Source organism: Oncorhynchus nerka, linkage group LG18 (assembly GCF_034236695.1).
Source record: "Oncorhynchus nerka isolate Pitt River linkage group LG18, Oner_Uvic_2.0, whole genome shotgun sequence".
NCBI classification, from domain to species: Eukaryota; Metazoa; Chordata; class Actinopteri; order Salmoniformes; family Salmonidae; genus Oncorhynchus; species Oncorhynchus nerka.
The window spans coordinates 12606069-12618811 of NC_088413.1; the positions used below are offsets into that span (position 1 = coordinate 12606069).

The window sequence follows — 12743 nt, forward strand, 5'->3', positions numbered from 1 at the left end:
TACAATACGCACTACAATACAATACAATACACACTACAATACAATATAATACACACTACAATATAATCAATACACACTACAATACAATATAATACAATACAATATAATACAATACACACTACAATACAATATAATACACACTACAATATAATCAATACACACTACAATACAATATAATACAATACAATATAATACAATACAATATAACACAATACAATATAATACAATACAATATAATACAATACAATATAACACAATACAATACAATATAATACACACTACAATACAATATAATACAATATAACACAATACAAAATATTGCAATACAATACACACTACACTACAACACAATATGTTAAAATGTAATACAACACAAGACAATACAATAGAACACAATACAACACACTATGTTACAATATAATACAACTCAATACACAATACAACACAATACAATACACAATACTATATAATAAAATATAATACAATACAATATAATACAATACAACACAACGCAATACAATATACAGTACAATACACAATGTAATACAGTACACAATACAATACAATACAATACACAATACTATATAATAAAATATAATACAATACAATATAATACAATACAACACAACGCAATACAATATACAGTACAATACACAATGTAATACAGTACACAATACAATACAATAAACCCCTCCTTGAAGACATGTAGGTATGTTTAGAATATACCAATTCGGTAACTATTTACTTGAAGTCAGCTTGAACAATACAGCTACTTAGAAACATGAATGAGTTGTAATACTTCAGCTTGTTGTTATTCTGTTCGAGACTTAACGTCGCTGGTGAATAACTCATAGTGTAGTCACTGTGTAGTGTAGTCACTGTGCAGTGTAGTCACTGTGTAGTGTAGTCACTGTGTAGTGTAGTCACTGTGTAGTGTAGTCACTGTGCAGTGTAGTCACTGTGTAGTGTAGTCACTGTGTTGTGTAGTCACTGTGTAGTGTAGTCACTGTGTAGTGACAGTCACTGTGTAGTGTAGTCACTGTGTAGTGTAGTCACTGTGTAGTCACTGTGTAGTGTAGTCACTGTGTAGTCACTGTGTAGTGTAGTCACTGTGTAGTATAGTGTCACTGTGTAGTGTAGTCACTGTGCAGTGTAGTCACTGTGTAGTGTAGTCACTGTGTAGTGTAGTCACCGTGCAGTGTAGTCACTGTGTAGTGTAGTCACTGTGTAGTGTAGTCACCGTGCAGTGTAGTCACTGTTTAGTGTAGTCACTGTGTAGTGTAGTCACTGTGCAGTGTAGTCACTGTGTAGTGTAGTCACTGTGTAGTGTAGTCACTGTGTAGTCACTGTGTAGTGTAGTCACTGTGTAGTCACTGTGTAGTGTAGTCGCTGTGTAGTGTAGTCACTGTGCAGTGTAGTCACTGTGTAGTGTAGTCACTGTGTAGTGTAGTCACTGTGTAGTGTAGTCACTGTGTAGTCACTGTGTAGTGTAGTCGCTGTGTAGTCACTGTGTAGTGTAGTCGCTGTGTAGTCACTGTGTAGTGTAGTCACTGTGTAGTGTAGTCACTGTGCAGTGTAGTCACTGTGTGGTGTAGTCACTGTGTAGTCACTGTGTAGTGTAGTCACCGTGCAGTGTAGTCACTTTTTAGTGTAGTCACTGCGTAGTGTAGTCACTGTGTAGTGTAGTCATGTTGTAGTGTAGTCACTGTGTAGTGTAGTCAAGGTGCTTAGAAGGGCTGAATGACACTTACCCATGGCGTCCATCTTTGCTTGGATGTAGGTCTTCACTAGATGGTTGAGAGTGTTCATGTGTGCCGGTCACCGTTCACCATCGGATACCTGCAACATGACTTGACATATTTATCATCATTATAATCTCCACACGGCACAGCCAGAAGAGGACTGGCCCACCCCTCAGAGCCTGGTTCCTCTCTACCCAGCACAGCCAGAAGAGGACTGGCCCACCCCTCAGAGCCTGGTTCCTCTCTACCCAGTACAGCCAGAAGAGGACTGGCCCACCCCTCAGAGCCTGGTTCCTCTCTACCCAGCACAGCCAGAAGAGGACTGGCCCACCCCTCAGAGCCTGGTTCCTCTCTACCCAGTACAGCCAGAAGAGGACTGGCCCACCCCTCAGAGCCTGGTTCCTCTCTACCCGGCACAGCCAGAAGAGGACTGGCCCACCCCTCACCTGACACAGCCAGAAGAGGAGCCTGGTTCCTCTCTACCCGGCACAGCCAGAAGAGGACTGGCCCACCCCTCATAGCCTGGTTCCTCTCTACCCGGCACAGCCAGAAGAGGACTGGCCCACCCCTCATAGCCTGGTTCCTCTCTACCCAGCACAGCCAGAAGAGGACTGGCCCACCCCTCAGAGCCTGGTTCCTCTCTACCTGACACAGCCAGAAGAGGACTGGCCCACCCCTCATAGCCTGGTTCCTCTCTACCCAGTACAGCCAGAAGAGGACTGGCCCACCCCTCAGAGGCTGGTTCCTCTCTACCCGACACAGCCAGAAGAGGACTGGCCCACCCCTCAGAGCCTGGTTCCTCTCTACACGGCACAGCCAGAAGAGGACTGGCCACCCCTCAGAGCCTGGTTCCTCTCTACCCAGCACAGCCAGAAGAGGACTGTCCACCCCTCAGAGCCTGGTTCCTCTCTACCCAGTACAGCCAGAAGAGGACTGTCCACCCCTCAGAGCCTGGTTCCTCTCTACCCGACACAGCCAGAAGAGGACTGGCCACCCCTCAGAGCCTGGTTCCTCTCTACCCAGTACAGCCAGTGGAGTAGTTATCATATACTAGCCTATATACCAAGGCAGGAGAGATGGGTCTCTACCCAGATCAGAAGAGGACATGTCATCTATAGGAGCACCACTCATAGCCTTATTATATACTGTAGGTCTGACATCATAGCCATATACCAAGGCAGAGAGACATGAAACACTGGTTTATCCCTCATATAGGACATAACCAAGGCAGGAGAGATCTAATCCAGTCATCTATAGGAGCACCACATCATAGCCTATATACCAAGGCAGGAAAGATGGACAGTCATCTATTTCAAGCCTTATATGGAAACACAGTAGAGTCTGAATCAGTACACAGTCATCATAGGAGCACCACATCATGCCTCTCAGGAGAGATTAACACAGTCATCTATAGGTCTGAGCACCACATCATAGCCTATATACCAAGGCAGGAAGATGGAAACACTCATCTATAGGAGCACCACATCATAGCCTATACAACAAGAGCATATTAGATGGAAACACAGTCATCTATCAGGATCACTCATCAAGCCTATATACCAAGGCAGGCATGGTAACACAGTCATCTATAGGAGCAGACATCATAGCCTATACCAAGGCAGGAGAGATTAAAATATTTCTATATACCAAGGCAGGAGAGATGGAAACACAGTCATGAGATGGTAACACATCTATAGGAGCACCACATCATAGCCTATATACCAAGGCAGGAGAGATGGTAACACAGTCATCTATAGGAGCACCACATCATAGCCTATATACCAAGCAGGAGAGAGATGGCACCACATCATATATACCAAGGCAGGAGAGATGGTAACACAGTCATCTATAGGAGCACCACATCATAGCCTATATACCAAGGCAGGAGAGATGGTAACACAGTCATCAGTCATAGCCTATAGGAGCACCACATCATAGCCTATATACCAAGGCAGGAGAGATGGAAACACAGTCATCTATAGGAGCACCACATCATAGCCTATATACCAAGGCAGGAGAGATGGAAACACAGTCATCTATAGGAGCACCACATCATAGCCTATATACCAAGGCAGGAGAGATGGAAACACAGTCATCTATAGGAGCACCACATCATAGCCTATATACCAAGGCAGGAGAGATGGTAACACAGTCATCTATAGGAGCACCACATCATAGCCTATATACCAAGGCAGGAGAGATGGTAACACAGTCATCTATAGGAGCACCACATCATAGCCTATATACCAAGGCAGGAGAGATGGTAACACAGTCATCTATAGGAGCACCACATCATAGCCTATATACCAAGGCAGGAGAGATGGAAACACAGTCATCTATAGGAGCACCACATCATAGCCTATATACCAAGGCAGGAGAGATGGTAACACAGTCATCTATAGGAGCACCACATCATAGCCTATATACCAAGGCAGGAGAGATGGAAACACAGTCATCTATAGGAGCACCACATCATAGCCTATATACCAAGGCAGGAGAGATGGAAACACAGTCATCTATAGGAGCACCACATCATAGCCTATATACCAAGGCAGGAGAGATGGAAACACAGTCATCTATAGGAGCACCACATCATAGCCTATATACCAAGGCAGGAGAGATGGTAACACAGTCATCTATAGGAGCACCACATCATAGCCTATATACCAAGGCAGGAGAGATGGTAACACAGTCATCTATAGGAGCACCACATCATAGCCTATATACCAAGGCAGGAGAGATGGTAACACACACAGTCATCTATAGGAGCACCACATCATAGCCTATATACCAAGGCAGGAGAGATGGAAACACAGTCATCTATAGGAGCACCACATCATAGCCTATATACCAAGGCAGGAGAGATGGAAACACAGTCATCTATAGGAGCACCACATCATAGCCTATATACCAAGGCAGGAGAGATGGTAACACAGTCATCTATAGGAGCACCACATCATAGCCTATATACCAAGGCAGGAGAGATGGTAACACAGTCATCTATAGGAGCACCACATCATAGCCTATATAAGGCAGGAGAGATGGTAACAAGGCAGGAGAGATGGATGGTAACACAGTCATCTATAGGAGCACCACATCATAGCCTATATACCAAGGCAGGAGAGATGGAAACACAGTCATCTATAGGAGCACCACATCATAGCCTATATACCAAGGCAGGAGAGATGGAAACACAGTCATCTATAGGAGCACCACATCATAGCCTATATACCAAGGCAGGAGAGATGGAAACACAGTCATCTATAGGAGCACCACATCATAGCCTATATACCAAGGCAGGAGAGATGGTAACACAGTCATCTATAGGAGCACCACATCATAGCCTATATACCAAGGCAGGAGAGATGGAAACACAGTCATCTATAGGAGCACCACATCATAGCCTATATACCAAGGCAGGAGAGATGGAAACACAGTCATCTATAGGAGCACCACATCATAGCCTATATACCAAGGCAGGAGAGATGGTAACACAGTCATCTATAGGAGCACCACATCATAGCCTATATACCAAGGCAGGAGAGATGGAAACACAGTCATCTATAGGAGCACCACATCATAGCCTATATACCAAGGCAGGAGAGATGGAAACACAGTCATCTATAGGAGCACCACATCATAGCCTATATACCAAGGCAGGAGAGATGGAAACACAGTCATCTATAGGAGCACCACATCATAGCCTATATACCAAGGCAGGAGAGATGGAAACACAGTCATCTATAGGAGCACCACATCATAGCCTATATACCAAGGCAGGAGAGATGGAAACACAGTCATCTATAGGAGCACCACATCATAGCCTATATACCAAGGCAGGAGAGATGGAAACACAGTCATCTATAGGAGCACCACATCATAGCCTATATACCAAGGCAGGAGAGATGGAAACACAGTCATCTATAGGAGCACCACATCATAGCCTATATACCAAGGCAGGAGAGATGGAAACACAGTCATCACAGTCATCTATAGGAGCACACAGTCATCATAGCCTATATACCAAGGCAGGAGAGATGGAAACACAGTCATCTATAGGAGCACCACATCATAGCCTATATACCAAGGCAGGAGAGATGGAAACACAGTCATCTATAGGAGCACCACATCATAGCCTATATACCAAGGCAGGAGAGATGGAAACACAGTCATCTATAGGAGCACCACATCATAGCCTATATACCAAGGCAGGAGAGATGGAAACACAGTCATCTATAGGAGCACCACATCATAGCCTATATACCAAGGCAGGAGAGATGGAAACACAGTCATCTATAGGAGCACCACATCATAGCCTATATACCAAGGCAGGAGAGAGATGGAAACACAGTCATCTATAGGAGCACCACATCATAGCCTATATACCAAGGCAGGAGAGATGGAAACACAGTCATCTATAGGAGCACCACATCATAGCCTATATACCAAGGCAGGAGAGATGGAAACACAGTCATCTATAGGAGCACCACATCATAGCCTATATACCAAGGCAGGAGAGATGGAAACACAGTCATCTATGGATCGATGGGTTCTGAACTTCTAAACTTGATCATATGAAATGTCCTCATTCACGTCACTGAGGCAGAGGAAAAGGGGGGAATGTGGAACGTTTACGTTCTGTTAGACAGTGTTACTGTTAGACAGTGTTACTGTTAGACATCAGGGACCCCATGGGAAGGAGAAGGGCCAAGGTCGGGTACAAAGTCAACAGGAGAGCCGTGAGTTAGGGAGGAGTGAGGACGTTGGGTGCGAGGTCAGAGGTCAGATGAAGTGAGGGAGAACATATACCACTAAAGTTCTGTCTGGCAACAGAGATGTATTGGCAGGGTAGCCTAGTGGTTAGAGCGTTGGACTAGTAACCGAAACGTTGCAAGTTCGAATCCTTGAGCTGACAAGGTACAAATCTGTTGTTCTGCCCCTGAACAAGGCAGTTAACCCACTGTTCCTAGACCAGTTAACCCACTGTTCCTAGGCCGTCATTGAAAATTAGAATTTGTTCTTAACTGACTTGCCTAGTAAAAAAATAAAATAAAAAGATGTGTAAGGAGGAGATTTCACCTAAATTGAGGTCTATATTCTCGCGCTGGTGGGAACATGTCTTTGTCTGTTCAGCTGTCGGACTCTTTAATAATCCTCTGTGAGTTTTTACTTGGTTCATTTAGAACCTAACATGATTAACCAATCACTGAACAACGACTTGTCTTCAGCTGTAGAATTGAGGATACTTTTCAATGGTTTGAAAGGACAATCAATCTAGCAGGAAGGACAATCAATCTAGCAGGAAGGACAATCAATCTCGCAGGAAGGACAATCAATCTCGCAGGAAGGACAATCAATCTCGCAGGAAGGACAATCAATCTAGCAGGAAGGACAATCAATCTCGTAGGAGGGACAATCAATCTCGTAGGAGGGACAATCCATCTCGTAGGAGGGACAATCAATCTAGCAGGAAGGACAATCAATCTCGCAGGAAGGACAATCAATCTCGCAGGAAGGACAATCAATCTCGCAGGAAGGACAATCAATCTAGCAGGAAGGACAATCAATCTCGCAGGAAGGACAATCAATCTAGCAGGAAGGACAATCAATCTCGCAGGAAGGACAATCAATCTAGCAGGAAGGACAATCAATCTAGCAGGAGGGACAATCAATCTAGCAGAAAGGACAATCAATCTCGCAGGAAGGACAATCAATCTCGCAGGAAGGACAATCAATCTCGCAGGAAGGACAATCAATCTCGCAGGAAGGACAATCAATCTCATAGGAGGGACAATCAATCTAGCAGGAAGGACAATAAATCTTTTCGGAAAGACAATCAATCTTTTAGGAAAGACAATCAATCTTGCAGGAAGGACCATCAATCTTTCAGAAGGAAAAATCAATCTTTCAGAAGGGACAATCAATCTTTCAGATTGAGCAGCTAGTGTTTCGCACTCGCTGTGTATTTTATTGTTTTAAAAAAAATCACTGCTAAAGATTTAAAACATTCTGCCCACATCTCTATAGAAATGTGATCAAATTTGACATTGCGCTTCTTTCTTTGTAGAAACTATCATGGCTCAGTTCCAACATCTCCACATCGTACAGCAAACGAGAACACTAATATATAGTACGGCTCTGATTCATCAAGGAGAACACTAATATATAGTATGGCTCTGATTCATCAAGGAGAACACTAATATATAGTATGGCTCTGATTCATCAAGGAGAACACTAATATATAGTATGGCTCTGATTCATCAAGGAGAACACTAATATATAGTATGGCTCTGATTCATCAAGGAGAACACTAATATATAGTATGGCTCTGATTCATCAAGGAGAACACTAATATATAGTATGGCTCTGATTCATCAAGGAGAACACTAATATATAGTACGGCTCTGATTCATCAAGGAGAACACTAATATATAGTACATCAAGGGCTCTGATTCATCAAGGAGAACACTAATATATAGTATGGCTCTGATTCATCAAGGAGAACACTAATATATAGTATGGCTCTGATTCATCAAGGAGAACACTAATATATAGTACGGCTCTGATTCATCAAGGAGAACACTAATATATAGTACGGCTCTGATTCATCAAGGAGAACACTAATATATAGTATGGCTCTGATTCATCAAGGAGAACACTAATATATAGTATGGCTCTGATTCATCAAGGAGAACACTAATATATAGTATGGCTCTGATTCATCAAGGAGAACACTATTCATATATAGTATGGCTCTGATTCATCAAGGAGAACACTAATATATAGTATGGCTCTGATTCATCAAGGAGAACACTAATATATAGTATGGCTCTGATTCATCAAGGAGAACACTAATATATAGTATGGCTCTGATTCATCAAGGAGAACACTAATATATAGTATGGCTCTGATTCATCAAGGAGAACACTAATATATAGTATGGCTCTGATTCATGGCTCTGATTCATCAAGGAGAACACTAATATATAGTATGGCTCTGATTCATCAAGGAGAACACTAATATATAGTATGGCTCTGATTCATCAAGGAGAACACTAATATATAGTATGGCTCTGATTCATCAAGGAGAACACTAATATATAGTATGGCTCTGATTCATCAAGGAGAACACTAATATATAGTATGGCTCTGATTCATCAAGGAGAACACTAATATATAGTATGGCTCTGATTCATCAAGGAGAACACTAATATATAGTATGGCTCTGATTCATCAAGGAGAACACTAATATATAGTATGGCTCTGATTCATCAAGGAGAACACTAATATATAGTATGGCTCTGATTCATCAAGGAGAACACTAATATATAGTATGGCTCTGATTCATCAAGGAGAACACTAATATATAGTATGGCTCTGATTCATCAAGGAGAACACTAATATATAGTATGGCTCTGATTCATCAAGGAGAACACTAATATATAGTATGGCTCTGATTCATCAAGGAGAACACTAATATATAGTATGGCTCTGATTCATCAAGGAGAACACTAATATATAGTATGGCTCTGATTCATCAAGGAGAACACTAATATATAGTATGGCTCTGATTCATCAAGGAGAACACTAATATATAGTATGGCTCTGATTCATCAAGGAGAACACTAATATATAGATTATCAAGGCTCTGATTCATCAAGGAGAACACTATGGCTCTGATTCATCAAGGAGAACACTAATATATCTGATCATCAAGGAGAACACTAATATATAGTATGGCTCTGATTCATCAAGGAGAACACTAATATATAGTATGGCTCTGATTCATCAAGGAGAACATACAGATCACTGGCTACGGTCCAAACACTCTAAAAGACACACCCTATCCCCTCAGCCCTCAAATTAAGTGTACACTTCTGATGACGCCTGATGAGTTGACACTTGCAGGGCGAGTGTGGGGGGGGGGAGAATGAATTCATTTTTAAACGGACCGCTCTTGCCCCGGAAAATGTGTCACCCGTTCCCTCCCACGGTTTGTGTTGTCAGTCATCGTGGAAACATGTGTGTGTGTGCTTTTAATATGCACTACAGTCAAATAGGATCGTATTTCATATCTTGGATGTAGGACAACGCATCCGCAGACATCGAATGTTAGCCGTCCTTCTACTACAGCAGGTAAATCAACAATTACAATGGGTATGAGTGTTACGAACGCAAGTTTACGTTTCCAAAAGCCAACCAAACAAAAACATATTAACTTACGATACGTGTTTGTTGCTGTCATGTGCAATAGTAGCACAATATCTTTTATTTATATTACCTTTATTTAACCAGGCAAGCCAGTTAAGAACAAATTCTTATTTTCAATGACGGCTGTTCAGGGGCAGAACGACAGATTTGTACCTGGTCAGCTCGGGGATTTGAACATGCAACCTTTCGGTTACTAGTCCAACGTTCTAACAACTAGGCCACCCTGCCGCCTCTACACTCTAACCACTAGGCTACCCTGCCACCTCTACACTCTAACCACTAGTCTACCTTGCCACCTCTACACTCTAACCACTAGGCTACCCTGCCACCTCTACACTCTAACCACTAGGCTACCCTGCCGCTTCTACACTCTAACCACTAGTCTACCTTGCCGCCTCTACACTCTAACCACTAGGCTGCCCTGCCGCCTCTACACTCTAACCACTAGGCTACCCTGCCACCTCTACACTCTAACCACTAGTCTACCCTGCCGCCTCTACACTCTAACCACTAGGCTACCCTGCCGCCTCTACACTCTAACCACTAGTCTACCCTGCCTCCTCTACACTCTAACCACTAGGCTACCCTGCCTCCTCTACACTCTAACCACTAGTCTACCCTGCCACCTCTACACTCTAACCACTAGGCTACCTTGCCTCCTCTACACTCTAACCACTAGTCTACCCTGCCGCCTCTACACTCTAACCACTAGTCTACCCTGCCTCCTCTACACTCTAACCACTAGGCTACCTTGCCGCCTCTACACTCTAACCACTAGTCTACCCTGCCACCTCTACACTCTAACCACTAGGCTACCTTGCCTCCTCTACACTCTAACCACTAGTCTACCCTGCCGCCTCTACACTCTAACCACTAGGCTACCTTGCCGCCTCTACACTCTAACCACTAGTTTACCCTGCCTCCTCTACACTCTAACCACTAGTCTACCCTGCCACCTCTACACTCTAACCACTAGGCTACCCTGCCACCTCTACACTCTAACCACTATGCTACCCTGCCGCCTCTACACTCTAACCACTAGTCTACCTTGCCGCCTCTACACTCTAACCACTAGTCTACCTTGCCACCTCTACACTCTAACCACTAGGCTACCCTGCCGCCTCTACACTCTAACCACTAGTCTACCCTGCCACCTCTACACTCTAACCACTAGTCTACCTTGCCGCCTCTACACTCTAACCACTAGGCTACCCTGCCGCCTCTACACTCTAACCACTAGCCTACCCTGCCGCCTCTACACTCTAACCACTAGGCTACCCTGCCACCTCTACACTCTAACCACTAGTCTACCCTGCCACCTCTACACTCTAACCACTAGGCTACCCTGCCGCCTCTACACTCTAACCACTAGTCTACCCTGCCACCTCTACACTCTAACCACTAGGCTACCCTGCCTCCTCTACACTCTAACCACTAGCCTACCCTGCCACCTCTACACTCTAACCACTAGGCTACCTTGCCGCCTCTACACTCTAACCACTAGTCTACCCTGCCACCTCTACACTCTAACCACTAGGCTACCTTGCCTCCTCTACACTCTAACCACTAGGCTACCCTGCCGCCTCTACACTCTAACCACTAGGCTACCCTGCCACCTCTACACTCTAACCACTAGTCTACCCTGCCGCCTCTACACTCTAACCACTAGGCTACCCTGCCGCCTCTACACTCTAACCACTAGTCTACCCTGCCTCCTCTACACTCTAACCACTAGGCTACCCTGCCTCCTCTACACTCTAACCACTAGTCTACCTTGTCGCCTCTACACTCTAACCACTAGTCTACCCTGCCTCCTCTACACTCTAACCACTAGGCTACCCTGCCTCCTCTACACTCTAACCACTAGTCTACCCTGCCACCTCTACACTCTAACCACTAGGCTACCTTGCCGCCTCTACTCTCTAACCACTAGGCTACCCTGCCTCCTCTACACTCTAACCACTAGTCTACCCTGCCACCTCTACACTCTAACCACTAGGCTACCTTGCCTCCTCTACACTCTAACCACTAGTCTACCCTGCCACCTCTACACTCTAACCACTAGGCTACCCTGCCTCCTCTACACTCTAACCACTAGCCTACCCTGCCACCTCTACACTCTAACCACTAGGCTACCTTGCCGCCTCTACACTCTAACCACTAGTCTACCCTGCCACCTCTACACTCTAACCACTAGGCTACCTTGCCTCCTCTACACTCTAACCACTAGTCTACCCTACCTCCTCTACACTCTAACCACTAGTCTACCTTGCCGCCTCTACACTCTAACCACTAGTCTACCCTGCCTCCTCTCCACTCTAACCACTACGCTACCCTGCCACCTCTCCACTCTAACCACTAGGCTACCCTGCCACCTCTACACTCTAACCACTAGGCTACCCTGCCGCCTCTACACTCTAACCACTAGGCTACCCTGCCGCCTCTACACTCTAAACACTAGGCTACCCTGCCACCTCTACACTCTAACCACTAGGCTACCCTGCCACCTCTCCACTCTAACCACTAGGCTACCTGCCGCCTCTACACTCTAACCACTAGGATCGCCCTGCCGCCTCTACACTCTAACCACTAGGCTACCCTGCCACCTCTACACTCTAACCACTAGGCTACCCTGCCTCCTCTACACTCTAACCACTAGGCTACCTGCCGCCTCTACACTCTAACCACTGGGATCGCCCTGCCGCCTCTACACTCTAACCACTAGGCTACCCTGCCTCCTCTACACTCTAACCACTAGGCTACCCTGCCACCTAAAATATTTACATTCGTT

At 44.8% G+C, this 12743-nt stretch overlaps 1 protein-coding gene across 1 annotated transcript in view; it reads right to left on the reverse strand.

Annotated features, from left to right (window-relative positions):
* si:dkey-92j12.5 (multiple PDZ domain protein) overlaps positions 1-12743 on the reverse strand; it is a 166460-nt gene that overhangs the window by 146300 nt on the left and 7417 nt on the right. Inside the window, exon 2 of the mRNA XM_065004530.1 lies at positions 1752-1839. Within this exon, the coding sequence (XP_064860602.1) occupies positions 1752-1809 (58 nt within the window). The 5' untranslated portion in view covers positions 1810-1839. The remainder of the gene's footprint in view (positions 1-1751; positions 1840-12743) is intronic.